The sequence below is a fragment of the Podarcis filfolensis genome, assembly GCF_964270895.1.
Source record: "Podarcis filfolensis genome assembly, chromosome: 16".
Lineage (NCBI taxonomy): Eukaryota > Metazoa > Chordata > Lepidosauria > Squamata > Lacertidae > Podarcis > Podarcis filfolensis.
Genome location: NC_139620.1, coordinates 39,332,156 through 39,352,578, shown reverse-complemented (window position 1 = coordinate 39,352,578; position 20,423 = coordinate 39,332,156). Strand labels below are relative to the sequence as shown.

Below are 20,423 nucleotides of genomic sequence, written 5' to 3'. Positions count from 1 at the left end.
GGGGGCTTCTTTAGCCCCGCTCACGCTCTCCCGGCTGGAGAGGTGACGCGCGGCTATAGAGGCTCCTTCCATAGCCGCGCGTCACCTCTCCAGCCGGGAGAGGGTCGCGGGGCTATGGCGTCTTCGCTTCATAGGACGCACACACATTTCCCCTTCATTTTTGAAGGGGAAAAAGTGCGTCCTATAGAGCGAAAAATACGGTACATCCACATTAACAGCAAACGAACAAATAAAAAGAGATAGCCACAGGCTTGTGGGTGAAAGAAACAGTGTGATATCATAGGATTAAAGGGAGCCAACTTAAGTCTGTGATTTATTTCTCCTCCTCTCAGACACTGTATTGTTATTTTCATTCTGAATGCTTACATTTGGGGGGAAAGCAGTGAACATACCAAGTGGACATTCCCTTGACAACAGTAGCTTTGTGCACTGGGGCAGGTGGAGAGCTGTTCCCCATTCTCCTCAGCAAAGAGATCATGGTTGCTTCCTGAGGAGAAGGCTGTGAAGCAGGAGGGGCTGGCCTTTGGCGGTGCTGCCGGACTGCATGGTTCCTGCCAGTCGGACCGGGATGCCGTTAGCCCAGCACGGAGGCAAAGCAACACATGCTTTAGAGACGTTACCTCGTCTCTGTAACTTCACAGATTCCACTTCTTGCTTCAACAACAAAACAAAACAACCAAGGTGGCTAAAATGAAGTAGTGCAGGCCTGAACAGTGTGGTATTGTAGTGTGAGTGAGGAGATTAAAAAGTGGCCTGTGCTTAGCTGTACTATCCCTTCAGGGAGCAGATCCCAAGCATTTTATTTTCAGTGGAGAACTGTTTGTTTTATTTTGCTGTTTTCCCCACTGGTGGTCCTCTGTTTCTGTTTTGTTATACAGTGTTAGGGAAGCTCAGGCCCAGGCCTCCCCCTGGCCCTTGGGATGTTTCTGCAGGCCACACAACATCTGTTAACTTATGGAGTTAACTCATTGCCGCAAGATGCAATAGTTCACACTGACCTAGATTAGGTGGCTTTACCATCTAATTTGTATGACTATCAGTGGATATTAGTCACGATGGCTAAATGGAACCCACATTCCCAAAGGCAGTATATCTGTCAATAGGGAGCAACAGTGACCAAAGGATGTTGCCTTCCAGCCCTGCTGTTTGGCTTCTTGAAGCATCTGTTAGTCCAGAATGCTGGGCAAGACAGGCTTTTAAGCTGATCCAGCAGGGCTCTTGTTAATGCCGTACCTTTCCCCCTATAATTCTGATATTGATTTACAAGTTATGCCATGCATTGATTTTACAATTGAAAGTGATTCATACAACATACTGATCTTCAATTTTCAAGTGTGCTGTTGTTTGTGAGAAGAGGTTAGGGACATTATAGCGGGGGCCACAAAGGAAAAAGGCAGAAAGGACCCAGATCCGTAAAATATATTTTGAGTTTGAAAAGGTTGAAGGCTTCTGATCTTATGAGTCTGAGAGGCTGGGATTTCTTGTTCTGTTTCCCATCGGCTGTCAACTGCGTATTTTATTGAGAGATGCCAAAGACGAGTGGAATCCTGGGAATTTATTCACCTGGTGCTGTGCTGTGTGTCTGCCCGCTACTTGGATGCAGCTTTTAGAAGTGATCTTCTGCCGCTTTCTGCTCCTTGCCTTTTTGATTGACGCTTATAGCCACTGTTTAAATTACCTTTCAAGCTGTAACTGTGGCAAGAGACCCCCCTTCCTCGTTAAGGCTGGCTGCTTCTTCTTAGCAAGCCCAGCTCATCATTTACATAATTAGACCTTTCCGTTCTGTTCCATCAATATTACAAGGTGACACCTCACCCTGTCTGCTCTGGGTGAAAGTGAATCCCTTAACTTCATGGATTCCGCCTCTGTAATTGGAAGAAATGTTGTCTCTCCCTTTCTCTCCCTCTTCCCCTCTTCTCCTTCTGATGAGAAGCTTTGCTGAACTACACCAACAGGATGACGGCTTCAGCATCTCATTCAGTGCATCCTTAAGGCATGATAATAAGGCGGCTGAAATGCCAGAAGGCAAGGAGATACAAAATTATACTCTACCTTAAGTTGCCAACCCGGAAGCTTTGTACAGTTTTTGCACAAGCATTGGAGAAGCCAGGGTTGAGGAAGGTGTTCTGAGCTTGAGGGCCCTGTTCCCTTCTGGGGCCCACATGCCTGTGCTGGGTGGGGTCAGAGGCAAAAGTGTGTAGAGCAATGAATTTCCATTTCCCCCTTGTGCAGTAGGCTTGTGAGTACGAAAGAGATCTTAATTCAGGCCAGCGCAGGGTCCAGAAGTTGTGATTCCAAAGAATACAAGTAAGGCAGGAGATTTGGAGCTGAGCAGGAGCAATGAAGATGTCCCAACAGTTGTGGTGCCCCCCCCCCACTTTTTAAAGCCAAGGCACAGCGAGATTTTCTTGCTTTACGGGAATGTTCCCTCTGAGTGGATTCCAACCCCCTCTCCAGGTGGGATGGTGGAGAGAGTGGCAGTTCCCTCTCTTTTGATACTTTGAGTCAAAAGAAGAGAACTGCCATCTTCCATTACTGGATGCCTGCCTCCCCCCCCCCCACTCTGCTTCATCTCCTTCCTCCTCCTCCATGTTGAGCTGCCAAGCCATGCCAAGTCCTGATGAAGCTAAGGAGCCCATGGTGGCTCTTTCTTATGTGCTCTTAAACTGGCGGCAGCACCTGCTGCTGGAGATGCCTGGAGATGCCAGAGATTGATTTGGGGGGGGGGGCTTTGCATACCAGGCATGTGTACTACCAATGAGCCTATGCGATATAAACACTTGCAATAATTTGGGTTGGTGGTATTTGGGGGGCTCGAGTCCCTTGTAAGATAGAGAGAAGTAAATATAGCATGGCAGTCCTAATACAAGCCCTTATTTATGTAAAGAGTGCACCACTGTTTTCTTATTTGCTCTTCCTCCTTTCAGTCCCCACCCTAGTGCTGGCTGTGGAGGGGATGTAATCCCCCCCCCCCCGGGCACTGGTTCCCTTGAAGCCGAGTTCATAATGTAATTGGGTCCTTGACGGGCCCAGCTGTGGAAGGATGGGGGCACCCTTGGGAGGCCAATCTCGTTTGCGGAACTGATTGAATAAAAGCGACCTCCATTCACGAAGCTGTCAATCCAGGCCTGTTCCCCAGCATTAGCACCCCCAATGGTGCTGATTAATGGTCTGGCAAATCTCTTTCTCTCCCTCTGCTCCTCCCAGATGGTCACCTGGGAGCTAGCATTCAAAGGGCTGGAGCAAGGAGTTTCAGCTCCCCCCTCCCCCAAAAGCCCCATCTGAAATCTGAGCATTCCCAAAGAGCGACATTTCCATTACAAAAGCTGTTGGCTGAAGTGTGTCTCAAGTGGAAATTCACTTTCCTCCCTTCCCCCTTCCTTCTCTCTAAATGTGAGCTTTAGAAATCTCATTTCCTTTCTCTGATAAGAGTGCTGAAAAGGGCACTGGGGTGTCCCCCCACCCAATTTCTTCTCATAAATGAGATTAAAGGAAATGCACTAGGCTCAGAATAGCTTCTCCCTTGCTTCTCTCCCCTCCCCCAGCTCTCTAGAACAGCTTTCCCTAACTTGGTGCCCTCTGGGTGTTGTTGAACTGCCATCACCCCTCGCCATTAAACCATGGTGACTGGCGAAGTTGGAGTCTCAAACTTGTCTGCATCCTGGGCTGGGCGACTCAGCTGCCCTCCCTTCCTCCAAGGACACCAGTGGCCTCTGTGGCTTCGCAGGTGGAGGCTGAAGAGCAGCATCAGAGGCCCCCCCTCATGAGGCAAGGGGGGGCGACTGCCCTAGGTGGCAGAATCCACAACAGCAGCAGATCTGGCCCCCAAGGAATTCTTGTCCGCTGCCCCTGGTGCGCCTGCTGCCCCTCTAGCACCCCCCACAATACCACCCCCACGGCTGCCTCTGGGAGGTGCTGCTGGCCTCCTCCCACCCTCCCAGTGCAAATCTGTATTAGCCCTTCGTTCAGATGTATAGCTCCACTCATCCCTTCTTCCTTGGAAGGAGTGCGCATGTGCCATTTTGTGGTTCGCCTCAGGTGCCAACATGTTTTGGGCTGCCCCTGAACAGGGAAGACTAAGGGTGAGGGCAAAAAAAAAATGCCCCATTGCTTCTTTTCCCGATACCAGTTCCAAATACTGGACTTGAATGTAGTTTTTATTATGAGAACCTTTTGCAAGCTGCTTTGAGAACCTCTCAGGATATAAAGTGGGATATATCTGTTTGTTTGTTTTTACTAGAAACTCAGATCAGCTGTGACCATTTCTGGATCAGGAAAGCTTGGCGCAGTAATTCATGCCCTGGTTACTTCAGGACTGGATTACTGCAGCGTGGGGCTCCCCTTGCGCTTGATTCAGAAGCTGCAGTGAGTGCAGAAAATGCTGCAGCACAAGTGCTGACAGGAGGGAGACCCTATCAGCATAGAACACCTGTGCTCAGAGACCTGCACTGGTTACTGTTTTGCTCCTGGGCTAAGTTCAAGGTGTTACTGTTACCATATAAAGCCCTCAAGAACTTGGGGTCATATTACCTGTGAGATCGCCTTACGCCATGCCTAGCCTCTCATCTGCTTCAGTCTGCAGAACTGGCACTGCTGCAGGTGCCATACGATACTCGTTGCACATTTGAAAAACTTCAATCTTTTACTGTGGCAGCCCCCACACTTCGGAACTCCCTGCTTATTGACATCAGGCAGGTGCCTTCATTCCTAAAAACATTTTTTGTTTAGACAAACCTACCTAGATATGTATAATGTTGGCATGTGTTTTAATCGGCTTTTTACTTACCCTTGATTTTAATTATTTTGTTAATATATTATATAGCTGTTTTTAAGAGTTTTCACTGGTATTATTGTTCTATTCTTTTTGTAAACTGCTTTGAGTGCTTTTTTTAAACAACCAAGTGATGTATAAATGTTATGAAATAAATAGATTAAAATATCTACCAACCTGAGCCATGTACAAAAGCCGTGTACAAAAATAGACAGCAGGGTGCCTCTGAGTGCATTCTCAGCCTAGGGATTTGCATTCAGAACTGAGGGTGTTGTATTCCACTCACTTCTACTCAGAGTAGACTCAATAAAATCAATGGGCATAAGTTTTAGTCATGTTCATTATTTCAATGGCCCTACTTTAAGTAAGCTTAGCATTGGAGACAACCCTGAAGTCACACTTCTTTCACACCAATGCCCACTCCTTGTTATCCCAAGTTTTCTTTATTTCAGCAACCTTATTTAATGAGGAAAATGTGTCTTTTTCTGCGGATTGCCATTTGCTCCAATCCAGTGGTGAAATGTGGGTTTTCCTGGGGAAAGCGGTGGGGCAAAACAAAACAAAAAACAAGAAAACTTGCTGAGACACAGAGCTTTAAAACGTGGACCTGTGCCTGTGCCACAAAAGGAAGTGTGGATGAGCCCCTAGAAAGATTGTGGGTGGCAGGTGCCCTATTAAAATGGGCATATCTTCTCTCACCTGTGCACAACTTTGGAAAAATAAAGAGTGTATCATGTTCTGTGTTGAATTATTATTATTAAAGTGTAGGTTTGGTCGGTTAATATATTTCAAACCTGCCTGCCTGACTAATTCTTTAAGGAGACTGCTGCCCTCTTAGTTATACTTATCCAGATTAATTTTCTTTTAAAGCTGGACATGAGAGCCAATGGAGCCTGTTACTGAACGGATTGCTTCTCAAACAGGCTGTGTCCAGTCTGTCACTATTTTGTGGAAGGATACAAGCACATACAGGAAAAGTAGGCTTGTGCAATTAAAGTGGATTAATTGCTCTGTTGCCGCGGTGAAACCAATCTCATGGTTGCTTTTTTAAAAAGTAAACTTTTGTGGTTAGAAAGGTGTTGGTGAAGTGCACTGTAAAGTGTGGGCTGAATGATTTATTAGTGGGAAGGCATATAACCACTGTGGAAGCAAATGGAATGAATGTTCATTGCTATATAACCTCCCCACAAACAACTCAGAACAAACACTCAGTAAAGTCAGGACATAGTCTAAACTCTGTGTAAACTTTGTGCATGCAACTTAGGATAAATGCACAATAAATAAGTTGTCTGGGGAAGCCCCCATATGAAGTCACTTTCCTAAAATTCCTTAACGAATTTCACCTTTCTCTTTTGGGAGGTGGCCTCCCCTGCCTCCCCTTTGGTTGATTTAACACCCTTTGGATGTTGTTGGACTCCGGATTGCAACAACTCCAGCCAGAATGTCTAGCAGTCATGGATGATGGGTGTTGGAGTCTAGTGACATTAGGCAGTTGGGGAAAGCTGCATTAATGCCAGAGGAGGTTGCACTGAGAGTGCCACAACCGTTTGAGGTGTGACTGGTGCTGACTAGGAGAAGTAGTGCATTTGGAATGCCATGCACAAGGATTAATGCATGGCCACCTCTATTCTTCCATTTAGGAAACTGGCTGAAATGGAAATTTCGCTCCCAGGTGAAGGAGATACTGTTGTGTGTCTTTTGTTTTCAAGTTGCTTTTGCTGTTGTTTTTGAATATTTCTTTTGGGAAAATGGCATACTCATTTTGTGTGCTGTTTTGAATTTATTGTAAGACACTGGAATAAAAATCTAATGAAGAAAGAAGTATATTACAATGCAAGGGGTTTGAGTGAACACAAGAAGCAGCCTTATCCCACATACGACCATTGGCCCATTAGGATCTAGCTCAGCATTATGTACACTAGCTGTTTCTGACTTGGTGCGCTCCAGATGTTTTTAATTCCAGCTCCTATGATCCCTGACCATTGCACCTGCTGGCTGTGGTTGATGGATGTTGGAATCCAACAACATATGGAGAGTGGCAGTTTGGGATAGGGTTCCAGCCCTACCTGGAGATGCTGAGGATTGAACCTGGGACCTTCTGCAAAGGGCCTTCTGGACGGGCTGCTAAGCCTGATGGATGATGCTCCTGCTCCTGCTTTGATTTGGGGTGTGTGTGTTAATGGCAGTTGTTTCTTCCTTGGATCACCCAGTCTCATCTTTTGTATCCAGTTTCATCTTCCTCTCTGCTCCCCTCTTCTTCTCTTGCCTCCTGTTATGCAGTCGTGTTTTGCAACAGCAGCAGCATTATCTCTCCCCCATACACTGTGTAAAGCTCAGACATCAACTGTGGTTTGGCACTAGCGACTTGTGTGCCATCTCCACATGAGAGTATGTGAGACTTGGCATCCCCTTCCTCTAGTTTCAGAGAAAGATGCCAACTGCAGAGATTCAAGGAGAGGATGCAGAACCTGAAGCGTGTGAATCCCTCCAGCTCTGTATGGATGCTAAAAATAATTGGCCTGATCTTGTCCTTGGGCTGTCCCTGCGGCACATACTTGCGGAGACGGGTTGGGGGGCAGTTAAAAGCCTTATTGTGAGACTCAAGGATCTTGGACAGGAAGAGCTTGCTGGTGGTAAGAGCCAACAGTGGAATGGACACACTCGGAAGGTGGTGGACTCTCCTTTCTTGGAGGGTTTTAAGCAGAGGCTGGCTGGCCATCTGTCATGGGTGCTTTAGCTGAGATTCCTTCATTGCAGGGGGTTGGACTAGATGACCCTCTAGTCCCTTCCAGCTTTAAGATTCTGTGTTTCTATGATTCTACCTTCCAACTCCAATTCTATTATTCTGTGAAACACAAGCTTAGGAAACTCCCAGTGTAGCATTTGCAAAATGGGACAAGAGATCCTGGGAAAGCAGGAATGGCACAGGAGCTCCCCACTGGGGTGAGTGAGGCCATTTTTTAAAGGCTGAGGCTAATGGGAACTTTATTCTTAATGCAAATACCAGCTGCAGGGGGGCAGTTTTAATCAGGGCCGCAACAGGGGAGGAAAGCGTTAAGTCCAAAGCTTTATTTAGCATTACAACTGGTTTGGCCCTAACCTGTGAACACAGCTCTTGTGGAACTCTACCATTTCATTCTGCTCCCACCCCTGCTCTAGCTGGTCACAATTTGATTAGATGCCACTTGGGTCGATGCAGTACAGCTGTTCTTACATTATTACGACTTGACCACAAGGTCAACCATCAGCAGTTGGTATTCTGGCTGGCAGTGGTTTAACTTCTGCCTTTCCCAGTGCTTTGTTTTGACAATTTATATGCAGCTTAATGACAATTGCCTTTAAGCGGTGTAGAGAAACTCAGTACAATGAAACTAAAAATGAGTTAAAACTGTATAAAATCAGAATTCATTTAAGATTCCTGTTAGAACTATAATAGCAAAAAAGATTCAGTGAGTCCTGGAAGTTCAGCAAGTAGGGTGCCTGCCTGACCTCAAGTTTGACAAAATTGGGCCCACAATAGTCAACACACAGCTCCTGGTGGATCTGTTCTGTGCATCCAAGCCATGGGGACCACTAATAGTGGCTGCCCCAAAGATCTCAGTCATCAGGCAGCCCTAAAGGTATCCTGGACCCAAGTTGTTACGGGCAATGTCAATTAACAGAAGAACCTGGCCTGATAGTGTCTGAGCAACCAATGTAAGCTTTAGAGCACCAGAGTTATGTAATAGCAGTAGATGTTGTTGGACCACAACTCGCATCACTCTTGTTGTTTGCCTGTGCTAACTGACAGGTGGTTGTCCTCTGAGACTGATGAGAGACGGAGCCTGGCAGCAAACTGAGAGCCACGGCTTAGCCACCCAGCTCTTCATACTCTTGGGCAGAAGCCTCCTCTTTCCTTGCTGCCCAAAAGTCTCGCAGCTGGAAATGCCAAGGATTGCATTTTCCTGGGGGTGGGGATGGGGTGGGAAAGCAGTGGCTTCATTCCTCACAACGATGTTTTGGCAGAAATTGTTCCCTTTCCCCGCAATTTGATGCTTATTTCTGGTTAACAGTAAGTGTACCTTGGAGTTTTAGGATTACTGGTATAATTACACAATATGTGCAGAGATGGGGAGGGGGTGGAGGGGAGACAGATTTTCATAAAACTGCCCTGAGCTGCGAGCAGCTGTTGCGGAGAACAATTAATGGGAAAGAGTGAAAAGGGAGATGCTGTCAGGAGAGTGAGCTAGGTTTTTTGCAGCTTTTTTCTGAAATGTCCGATTCTTCCAAGAGGGGGAAGAGCCACAGCTGGAGCAGCCCCTGTGCATGCAGAAGGTCAGTGGTAGCTAGGGCTGGGAGAGAGCCCCCTCACTGTAACCCTGGAGAGCTGCTGCCAGTCAGGGTAGACAATGCTGAGCGAGATGGACCAAAGGTCTTATGCAATACAAGGCAGCTTCCAACTCTCAATGCTTTGTCAGGATGTTGGGGAAGGAAGGGGCACCTACCAATGGTGGGCAGGATCAGAAGCAAAAATGTGAGATCATAGAAACATAGAAGAGCTGAAATGGTCCACAATCATCTAGTCCAACCCTTCAATTCAGGAATCATTCACTCCAGCCGGGGCTTGAACCCACAGCCCTGGGATGAAGAGTCCTGTGCTCTACTGACTGAGCTCTTGGTATCCTCCAAATGTTTTGGACCCAAGCAGCATGGCCAGGGGTCACAAAGGATGGGAATTCTACTCTAAAATAATAGTCTTCAGCTTTTTCAGACCTGGGGCCCATGTATAACCCAGACATGTATTTGGGGAACAGTGTCTTCTTCATATTTTTAGCCATATATTGGTATGGTGGTAGTGCTGCAGTTGTGACCCTCTTTAGACCAGGCTGTGACCTGGTAGGTGGGTTCCAACCTACTGGTTGAAGACCAGTGGTCTAAAACAGATGTGGGGAACCTTTGTATTACCAGATGATGTTGAAATACAACTCTCATCAGCCCCAGTATGCATGGCCAATGGCTAGGGATGATAGTTCAGCAACAGCTGGAGGGCTAAAGGTTCCCCACATCTGGTCTGAAATGTGGAGGGCCCTAGGTTGGTGAAGGTTGGCTTAGGAAGTGAAAAGAAGGAAGCCTTGGTGCAGGTGAGCGAACTAGCATGCATCTCTGTGGTCTTGCATCTTCTGGAGACTTAATATTTTGCGTGGCTCCAATGCTTGTCACCATCAACACAATCTGGTTTGAGTGGAGAGTTGTCATCAGTGGTTTTGGGCAGTTTTGGTTGTTGGGCAGTAAATCTGTTCATACTTAAGGGAGTTGCCCTTTTGTTTTCCATCTTATCAGCTCTTCTCATGCTTCTAAACTGAGTATAAAATGAAGGTCTTGCCCACTGAGACAGCTAAATAACAAGTTGACGAGGCTGAATGCAGGAGACGGTATTTGTGGATGGTTGCAGGCCTGTAGAGGTGATGGAATAACTCACCTGCCATAGTTCAGTGGTAGAGCACCTGCGGTGCATACTGAGGAACCCCGGTTCAACCCCAGGCATCCGGGTAAGACTGGAAAAAACTCTTGCTGCCAGGCAGTGTAGATAAGTGTAGAGCCAGATGGTCTGACTCTGTATAAGGCAGATTCCTATGTTCCTCTGCTGGTCATCTCAAGACAAGGAAAAGAGTCTGGCATCTGCCCAGATAGAGTGAATCACCAGTAAAAAAGGGGAGGGAACTGGTGAGTTTTATTGGGTAGGTGAAGGTATATAGTTAACTATATTTTCTCTCATTACAGACCCACGTATGTAGGTTAGCAGGTAAAAGGATCAGCTTACCGCTTGCATTTGAAAAGCACAGGGCTGAGCAAAGTTTAAATCTCATACATTTTAATCGAATGCATAGGAATTAGCCATTAGACTAGACTCCCCCTTTATGACCCCGTTTTTCAGGGAAACAGGTTACAGACTGAAAAGGCCTGTGCCTGATGCTGGAACAAGTGGACAGATGTCTGTTTCCATGGTTGGTTGAAGAGAGAGAAGGTGGAAGGAACAAGAAATACTTATTTGCTTCTTCCTCCCAGGAGAGGAGGGGAAATGACATCACACAGAACCTTCTCTACCAATTACATTTCTATGGTCTGAATCTCCTTATCAGCAATTCAGCTCTGTGGTCTTAACCCCTTCACATGCTAACTGGCAAGAATATGCATTATTAGATTTGACTGAACGTCTCCCAAAGGGGCCTCCCAGTTGCCAGGAGTGTAGGGAACACCAGTTAGTACTACCAAACAATGGTCGCTTTGTCGTCCCTGCTCCCCTGGTTGGGGAGGCTGCCTGTGATTAAGGTAGCAAACTTGGATGTGGGCCTCTTTATGAGGGGCAGCTGCTAAAGTGACAGCCATGCACCTCCTCAGTGGTTTAAGGTTACACACCCAGCCATCTGTCCTCTGTGAGGAAAGGAAGAGAAGGGGGAAGGACTTATGAAAGCAGTTAGTGCCTACTTTGAAACAGACACATGTGAAATGTTGAATGTCTGGGAGGGGTACACTACACCTGCATTCATACAACCAAAGCACATGCTTGGTGTGTTCAGACAGCCAAACCTGGAATTCCTGAGAACTTTCTTTGAGGATTCCTCAGCAAGATCTTTAATGGCAGTACAAGAATGTTTTTTAATCTGCCTTTCTCCCCCTTTCAACTTTGCAGGATCGGGGCCTAACAGGAAAACTGGAGCCGGTTTCACCAGCCAGCCCTGTCCATCCTGACTCTGAACTGGATCTGTTGCCATCCAGGCTGTCTAAGGAGGAGCTGATCCAGAACATGGACCGTGTTGACCGTGAAATCACCATGGTTGAGCAGCAGATTTCCAAGTTGAAGAAAAAGCAGGTAATTTCTCCCCCAAACAATTGCTGTCACTGAAATAGCTTCCCTGAACCTCATCTTTGCTAATCAGGTTACAGCTGGCATTTCAGCGTGTTTCAGAGTATAACCAACCACAGAAATGAGCTGGTTTTAAGACATTTGAGCCAAAGTTGGCCACGTGAGTTCACAGCTCTGCCCTGCAAAGGCATGCTACTAGCATAGTACAGTGGGTAGTGTGTAATGTTTTAGGCAGCAGCAACCACAATACCAGCTGCATTTCCCTCCCTAAACTCCATTGCATGTGTCATATTCAGGGCAAACATTTCCCCATTCCCTCCCCAACTGTCATGGGTCCCTTGGCTCTGTCAGGATCTGGCATGGTTTGGCAGCCCCAGACACAGGAGGAGGAAGGAGGAGCTGATGGGGGGCTCAGTGAGGGCCTCTCCTTGTGAGGAAGCAGATCTGCTGGCTCTGTCCCTCCTGTGGAGCACACAGCCTCATTATGGAAGGGTAGGACTGGAAGGAGCCTCTGACAGGAAGCGTCACAGCTGGAGGCATAAGGGACAGTCTTGTCACCAAGAACCCAGTGCCACCTTCTTAGGTGGGATTGTATGTGTGAGAATTCTGTGAGTGAGCCTGCCCTGTTGGGATGTCATCGTAGCTTCTGTTCAGTTGTGAACCTCTTGCCTTGCTCATGTACCTTGGGATCATGACTTTGGCCCTTGTGCTGGCTGCTGAGCCTGTGCCACCAGTAGCCTGAATAAAGATCTCCACCTTCTTTGCAAGTAAGAGTCACTGTTGCAGTGTTTTGGGGCGGGAGCCTGACACTGCACCTTCCGAGGAAGGTTAATTTGATATGGGGATCATTGCCCTCACTCTGAATTAGCCTCGTTTGTCACCAGTGATTTTGACACAATGCCAGTTCTAACTGGGTGGTTTGACAGCGAAGCATCACATTTGGAATATGTTCCCTTATTGACTGGAATTGCACTGTGAGGAACAACAAAAGAACAGCAGCGAAGCAGTTGCCTAGAGGGGTAAATCGCTGTGGGCAAGCAGATGCAAATAGAGGGAGGGAGCTTTGGAGATTCTTGCCCCCCAAGTGCTTAGCTGAGAACTTTGATTAGACATGGCCCTAATTTTCAGGAGATTGATTCTCCATATGTGTATGCTGAGAGGGTTAGTTTTTAGATAGCAAAGAACTTGTCATAAGCATAAAGGCAGGGTGTCTTCTCTGTGCATGTGGAAGAATCCTCCCCACCCCCAAGCAAAACAAGTTTAATTAATCCCAGACACCTGCTTTCTGTTGCTGTCTGTCACAGCGCTATTGAAAGGGCTTAGGGGCTGAAGAGAGGAAAAGATTTCAGAAGCAGCTGCACAACCAGGCCCTATAGAGTGACTGCAACATCTGGAACTACCATCTTGGGAGGGTGGGTGGAGGGAAGACAGCAGTGGGAAGGCAAAGAGAGGTATGGCGTTTCCCTTGTTTTATTCTGTTGCCAAGTTTAAAGATCCAAGTAGATAAAACATTTGGATTTGCAAACATTTGGAGGCATTTTCCTCCATTTTCATTGAAAGGAGTCTTCGGGGGGGGTGAGTGCTTCAGTATTAATAGTGACCTGTGCAAATGTGTCTGATGGATGCATTTGTATAAGTTCCAGGAGACCCACCCACCCCATATCACAACCATACTGCTCTTTACAACACTCCACAAACATACTGCATAAGGACGGCACAGTCAAATGCAGTGGGCTGTTTCTGATTAGTCACAACACCAACAGATGCTTCCTGCACGGGGGGGGGGGGGCGTGTTTCCAGGAACATTTTGATTATTGCTGGTTCTTGAGATGCTAAATGGAGGGAGAAAGGCAGGGAGCAAACCATGCATGTGAGGTGGAGCTCCTTCTGTAGCAGCATCAGGAACATGTTGTATACATGGGCCTTGCATTTCAGTGCATTTTCTCCCTCCCTCTCATTGGGAGGCCTCCAGGAAATAATGAGTCACATTTTTAGGCCATGCAAGCAAAGCCAACATCCTTGAGACTTCCAAAAATGGAAACAAAAAGTGGAAAATGGAAGACGAAACAAAACTGCCACAGCTTGCAATGTGGAGAGTCTGTCTGCAGCCCAGACATTTTCAACTTGAATGTTGCAGAAGGTCTTGTCTGTTGACCATTGTCTCCCCACCCCCTTCTGTTAATGGAAAGCCACATCTTAATTAGTTGGTTAGCCCACATACTACAGCAGCTGTCCTCAGCCTGGCGCCCTTCAGATGTGCCTGGACTACAACTCCCATCATCACTGACCATTGGGCTGATGGGCATAGTAGTTCAACAAACATCTGGAAGGCACAGATTGGAGAAGGTGGCTTCTTCTATGACAGATCTTTTCCTAACATTGCCCACACTAGAGCTGTGCATTCCATAAAGCTGTGTCAGGAGTTTGGCTGAAGCCATGTTTTTAATTTGGAAGCTGTTCAAAGTGGTCTTCCAAGTGAGGGCTGCCATGTACTGTATGATAAAGTAGTGATCCATGTGGGTGAGTGAAATAGCAGAGCTTGCAGAACAAACTGTACCACAGTGTAACCTGCTTTATTAAGAATCTAAGAACATAAGAAGAACCTGCTGAATCAGGCCAGTGGCCTGTCTAGTCCAGCTTCCTGTCCTCACAATGGACACCCAGATGACTGTGGGAAACCCTTAGGCAGGAGCTGAGCACAATCCCATCTTGAGGTTTCCAGAAGTGTTGCTGCCTCTGACCACAGAGGCAGAGCATAACCATTGTGGCTAGTAGCCACCGATAAACTTGCCTTCCATGAATTTGACCAGTCCTTTCAAAAGCCATTCAAGTTGGTGGCAATCACTGCCTCCTGTAGGATCAAGTTCCACAGTTTAAAATGTGTGCTGGTTCCTTAAATATTTGGGAACTTAACAGGTGTTATCCTTTAATATAGTGTCTTCAGCAAGTCTCCCGGTTCCTTTAGCCTCCCTCCCCGCTTGGGCTTTCCCTCTGCACCTTTTACCATATTTATAAGCTCCCATTGGTTCTTCTTGAGTTCTAACCACTCATCTTGAATGTTGGTACCTAAAACCAAGTTTTGTGAAGGAATTCACAAGACTTGAAATGGAAGCCTGTTGGCCAAAGGCTGGGGACTAGTCTAAGGGATTGTCTGGTTTCAGACCTTGCAGCCCTTTTCAGATGCAGAAGGCATTAGTGGTTTGCAGCACCTACCCTTCTGATTAGCGAGCAGAATGAAGTCTCTTGATTGGCCTGGTCTAGTGAAAAATAAATAAATACAGAGAGCAGGATCTTTTGGCTCTTGCACTACTTTCTGACTTCTGTCCAATCTAGCACCTCAAGATACTATCTTCTGGGACACACAGGGTTTTATCCAACAAAGTCATCCCATCCATGCAAGAATTTCTGCTTGTGCAACAGAACTCCCCCCACTCTCTCCCCCCCATCTGCGGATGCCCCATCCAATCGGTACTGGGCATTCTGTTGCACACGCAGAAGTCCTTGTGTGAATGGAATGACCTCATTGTCCCAAACCCTCAAGGTCCCAGGTTGGTGGGAACAACATGGTACTTCAGTGGTGGGGAACCCTGTGCACCTCCAGATGTGCCTGGTGATTGGCCATGTTGGCTGGGCTGATGCGGATTTGCCCAAAGGCTCTCCAACACAGCCATGCTCCGAGCGCCCTTTTTTGAGTGTTGAGTGGAGAAGAGCTATAACTTCCCAAGTGCGTGACCAACATCTGTGATATTTTTGTCTGCGACTAAAATGAGAAATTGGTTCAAAGTTCCTCTTAGAAACTGACTGGCTGGACATTTGCAGCATTGATGGAGAGTCAGGGTCATGCTGTCACCCCCTCCTGAGTAGCCGCAGCAGGGGGTTTCTCTCTTGCAGGGAAGGAGAGATGGCACGCAATTGTTGGCTGGGGAGTGGGAAGAGCAACTGGGAAACTGCCAAGACTCATTCTGATTATAAAGGTCACAAGCTTGGCTTCTCTCCCCCACCCCCAAACATTTTAGACCTTTATAATAAAATATATTGTATGTCCACATTGACCTGCATTATTTTTATTTTCTGTTGTCTTTTACATTATCTGCAAATCCCAATAGAGGCTGCTCGCTTGGCCAGGCTTTATTGTTTTTAGAGGGTGCTGAGGAGACATTTCTCTTGCTGGCTGCCCGCTTCTTGGGGACAGCTAGCGAGGCACATGCTTTCTGGGATAAAACGTGGCTGCTGATATTTTATTTTGGCTGCAACACAGGAGTCCTCCTGGGTAATCAGGAGCATATATTCTGCAAAAAAGCAGTAACATACCTATGGGGGATCCTTTCAGATTAAGCTCCTGGGCTCATCTGTGGTATAAAAGCCACTTGTCTCATGGCCTGATTTGGCCTCCTGACCATCTCCAGCTCTTGGGAATTGGCTAGTTCCTTCCAAGGCTGGATTTGGGTGCCATGGGAAATGATGCATCTGGTGGGAGTTGGGTGATGATGTTGTTCTCCAGGGTTCCCTATTCCCACCAGCTGCCGCCAATGAGTGAACTAAAGAAACTTGGAGCACTGCAATGCCACACATCTGGCTTTCCTAGACCAAGGATGGGGAACCTTTGGCCCTCCAGATATTGCTGGACTACAACTCCCATTATTCTTGATCGGTATGGGGCATTATGTGTTAGTACCAACACTTTTAACTTGGCCTTGTAGCAGATTGCTTGCAGAATTTGCAATGGCTGCCAAAGTGTTATATGCTATCAGTAGTTCCCCTCCGCAAGTAGCCAAGCCGCCATGTTCTTCAGCTGCTGCTGCTTCTGGACCAACCCCAGGGGCAGCCCTACTGGCTGGGATTGATAGAAGGCCAAAGGTTCCCCACCCCCATCCTAGGCAATAGTTGGGAGGTTGGCAGAGAAATGTGGGACAGCCTCTTTCAAGAGCAGCTGCATGTCTTCCATAATGCCTAGTTAATCCAACAATGCCTTTTGTTGGGCATGCTCTACAATGCTGGTGCTTGGCTCAGTAGACCCTGATGCAGCCAGAGTTTCCAAGATGTCAGAAAGAGGCAAGTAGACAGGCTGACCATTGCTTGTGTCTGATCCCCTTGTCCTTTCTCTCCTTCCAACCCCAAAGGGTAAAGCCCAGGTATCATTGCAGCTTGACTGTACACAGTCTTTGGAAAAGGTCCTTTGGCCTTCAACTCTTTCCCCCTCCTTTTAGCATCCATCCTCAGGCAAAAAAATCCAAGCAGGCTTGGGAGGGCTGTCTCTGTGTGCTTGGTGTAACTATTGTTCCAGCTATTAATAGCACCAGTCTGGCTTCATTCTCACATAACACTGAGCCATGGTTTGTCCAATCATTGGGGTTTTGTTTTTTAAAAAAACAAGCAAGCAAACAAACAAACAAACAAACAAGGTGTTGTCTCATAGGCGAGCAAACAAGCTATGGTTTGTTTCTCCAAATTTGGTTTACCAGCTTCTGTTGCCTCCTATTTCTGTAGCTTGGTGAGCATCTGGGGTGGGGTGGCCAAATGATCCATGGTAAAAAAAGGTTGTTGGGGTTAGGCCTCACATCAAACCTTAGCCCAAAGCAACCCTGGTTCATAAACCAACAAGAAACTCTGGCTTCATTTCATGATTTGTTGTTGGTCACAGAATCATAGAATTGTAGAGCTGGAAAGGACCAAGAGGATCATCTAGCTGAACCCCCTGCAGTGCAGGAATCTTCTGCCCAATGTGGGGCTCAAACCTACAACCCTGGGATTAGAGTCTCATGCTCTTACCAACTGAGCTATCCCAGTCAGCTGCGCTGCATTCACACATTCAAGCACATCATAGTTAAACTAAAGAAACCATGGTTTAGTGTAATGTGTGAACCAGGCTATTGTACTGAGGAGGGCAGCTGGACCTTCTATCACAATTGGAATGATGTGAGGGCTGAGTGAACTGAACTTTCTTAATAATCTTTGACTGATGAATTGGCTGTTATTGTGGGGTGGGGGGAAATGACTTGATCTGTTCCTTCTCAAAAATTAACCTGCCAGTGAATCCTAGTCAGAATTTTTTTTTTTTATTAAAAGACAGCCAGCACAGCCAGCAGATCGTTAAAACTCTCGGATAAAAACAAGGGAGGATAAAAGCCGCTTAAAACCACTTAAAACTTTGATAAGGGTAAGCGAAATTACTTAGTAACTACCTTCGTCACCATGTTGGATCCCGCCAATTTTTGATGAAATTGTGACCCCGGGGCTTCCCTAGTCAGAATTTCAAATTGACACTCTATACATTGGAACAGACAGGTTCACAGTAGCTTAGGAAAGGCTAGATCTACACTTGACGAAAATCATACGGGCTAGAAACTTGTCTTTTTTTTAAAAAAGCCACAATTAAAGGTGAGAGTTGCTTCAAAACCAACTGTTTTGCATGTGACTCACCCTAACCAGAATTAGTATGTGTCACATTTGTGTAAATCATTGCATCTGTGAGTGCTAGAGAATTTCAACCAATTGTGCAAGTAGTGATGAAGAGTTAGACCAGGGTGGCAGATGTGCTCTCCAGATGTGGGGCTCAATTTCCTACCTGCTGGAGAGACCACAGCAGGTTCCCCAGCCTTAATGGCATACTCTGTGAGCGCAGCAATGCCACATGCAAGTGCTCACACTTTTCTCTCTTCTCTTTTCAAAATCCCACAGCAGCAGCTGGAGGAGGAAGCAGCAAAGCCACTGGAGCCAGAGAAGCCCATCTCCCCTCCACCTATTGAGTCCAAGCATCGCAGCCTGGTCCAAATAATCTATGATGAGAATCGGGTAAGTCCTGAGGTGCTTGATGCTTTGGGGGAAATTCTCTGCTCAGGCAACCCAGAGCTGGCCCCTTTAATGGGTCACGGTTATCCAAATTGTGCCCTTCTGTAAGATTTCTCTTTATCTTGCATAATTTATTCTGTAGCGTTTACTGTTTTGCACAGTTTGTTCCTCACTTGGCTATCTCTGGTAGTGGGGCACAGACCTGGATGGCTTATCTGCCTCTCACCTCAGGAAACCGCAGTCCTTTATTTCGCTGGCTTCTTGAGATGCAGGCACCGCTGCCAACCCATCTAGTGTGTCTGGCACCTCTCTTCTCCCCTCTCCCCCTTGGGCTCTCCAACTTGCTAAAAGCAGGTCTCTCTTAATGCTAGCTTTGCAGGGCATTGCGGAGCAGCAGCAGCACCAGCACTTCCCCTGGAGACTGGCTGCTTTTTCACCCGCCCACAAAGACTGCGGTGTTTTCTCTCTCAGATGCAAGTGAGCCTTTGAGCAACCGCCTGCGAGCTTCCTTTTTTGAGAGCTGACCTCATCGTTTCTCTCTGTCTTTTCCTCGTCAGCGCTCTCTTTCTCGCTGGAGAGGGAGAGTTCATGTAAGGACACCCACTGCAGCGTTTTCCCTTTCACGGCTTGTGCTGCATCAAGAAAAGGCAATGCCTCTCTCTTGAAAGGATCAATTAAGGCGCAGCATCCTGGTTTTCTGGATCCTTTAAAGTCTCCCCCTTCCCCAAATCCTCTGGTGGAGAGGTAGGCCGGGAGAGGGTGACAGTTGGTGGCAGAGAAGCTCCAAGCGTCTCTTTCCAGGCCTTACTGCCTGTTGGCTTTTAAAAAATGCTTAAAAAAAAAGGAAAAAAAAGAGAAAAATACCCAGTGTGATGCAGCAATGTCTATTGGCTCTTGGGACTGTCTGTAAAAATCAATAAGATTAAATTTTAATTCCTTCTCTGTCTCAGCACTTGTATCTCTGAAAGGGCATAGCTGCCTGTCTAATACACACAACATTATGCTAAAAAATTGAGAGTTGAAGTACTTTCTCCCCCACCCCAAGTAGTGAGTTCCTCCCCACCTCTAAAGAAGAATGGCTGTACTGTAAGTGTTGAATTCATTTTATTGGTAAATATTATGAACACCCCCCTGCAATTGTATAAGCAAATTCATGGAGGTTCCGTCTGTGGGTGGCTATTAGCTACCAGTGGTTAATGATTATTTATTTCATTTATGAATTGGTTCCTGTGAGGTACCCTGAAGCAATTTACAATATAAAAACATATATAAAGCAGTTACATGTATAAAAACAGTTAAAACAATTGCAGATTGTGTGTGTTGGTGTGTGTAGGTGTAGCTTCTGGGTTTGAAGGTTGTGCCAAAGACTTCATGGACAAAGTATGTTTTCAGGAGACATTGGACATAAGAGCAATTGTTTTTATCATTTATGAATCAGTTAAATCTGGTTGCCAGCTGTTTATAAATAATCATACGAGTTTTTAAATCATATGAGTTTTTAAATGCAATAACCCAACCTGATGTCCTATACACATCTGCTGAAGAGTAAGCCCCAGCAGAGTGGGGCCTTACTCCCTTGGGAAGTGGGACTGCAATTGCAACCCAAATTTCTGTGAGTTTACAAGTAAAAAAATATGGCATCGTTCTAAATATTTTTAAACCACCTTACTTTTGTTTTTAGATGATGCATATGTTGGTGGACAGGATGTTTTAATGTAGGGTTTTTTAAATGTTGGTTTTAATGTATGTGTTTTTTTCTTAAAATATTGTAAGTTGCTTTGAGTTGCTGTGGGAAACAAAGCAACTAATTCATCATCATCATCAGGGAACTTTCTTAGTTGATCCAAAGGTTTTGGGTTTTTGTTTTTTGTTTTCCCCCTCAGTTCATTAGCCAAATAAACTAGTGGAAATATCCAGATAGAGTAATGCAGGAGTGTAAAATATGTTTCTAATTGCTGGTTAAAAAAAGTCCTTGGGGTAGAATTGGAGAAGGAAAGCAGTTTTGTTTTCCCGTCAGGT

General features: G+C 46.3%; 1 protein-coding gene across 50 annotated transcripts in view; it reads left to right on the top strand.

Moving 5' to 3' along the window:
* NCOR2 (nuclear receptor corepressor 2) overlaps positions 1-20,423 on the top strand; it is a 349,636-nt gene that overhangs the window by 119,185 nt on the left and 210,028 nt on the right. For all 50 annotated transcript variants that reach the window (XM_083589595.1, XM_083589578.1, XM_083589576.1 and 47 more), the window contains exons 5-6: positions 11,442-11,621; positions 18,294-18,407. In XM_083589595.1, coding sequence (XP_083445721.1) covers positions 11,442-11,621; positions 18,294-18,407 — 294 coding nt within the window. The remainder of the gene's footprint in view (positions 1-11,441; positions 11,622-18,293; positions 18,408-20,423) is intronic.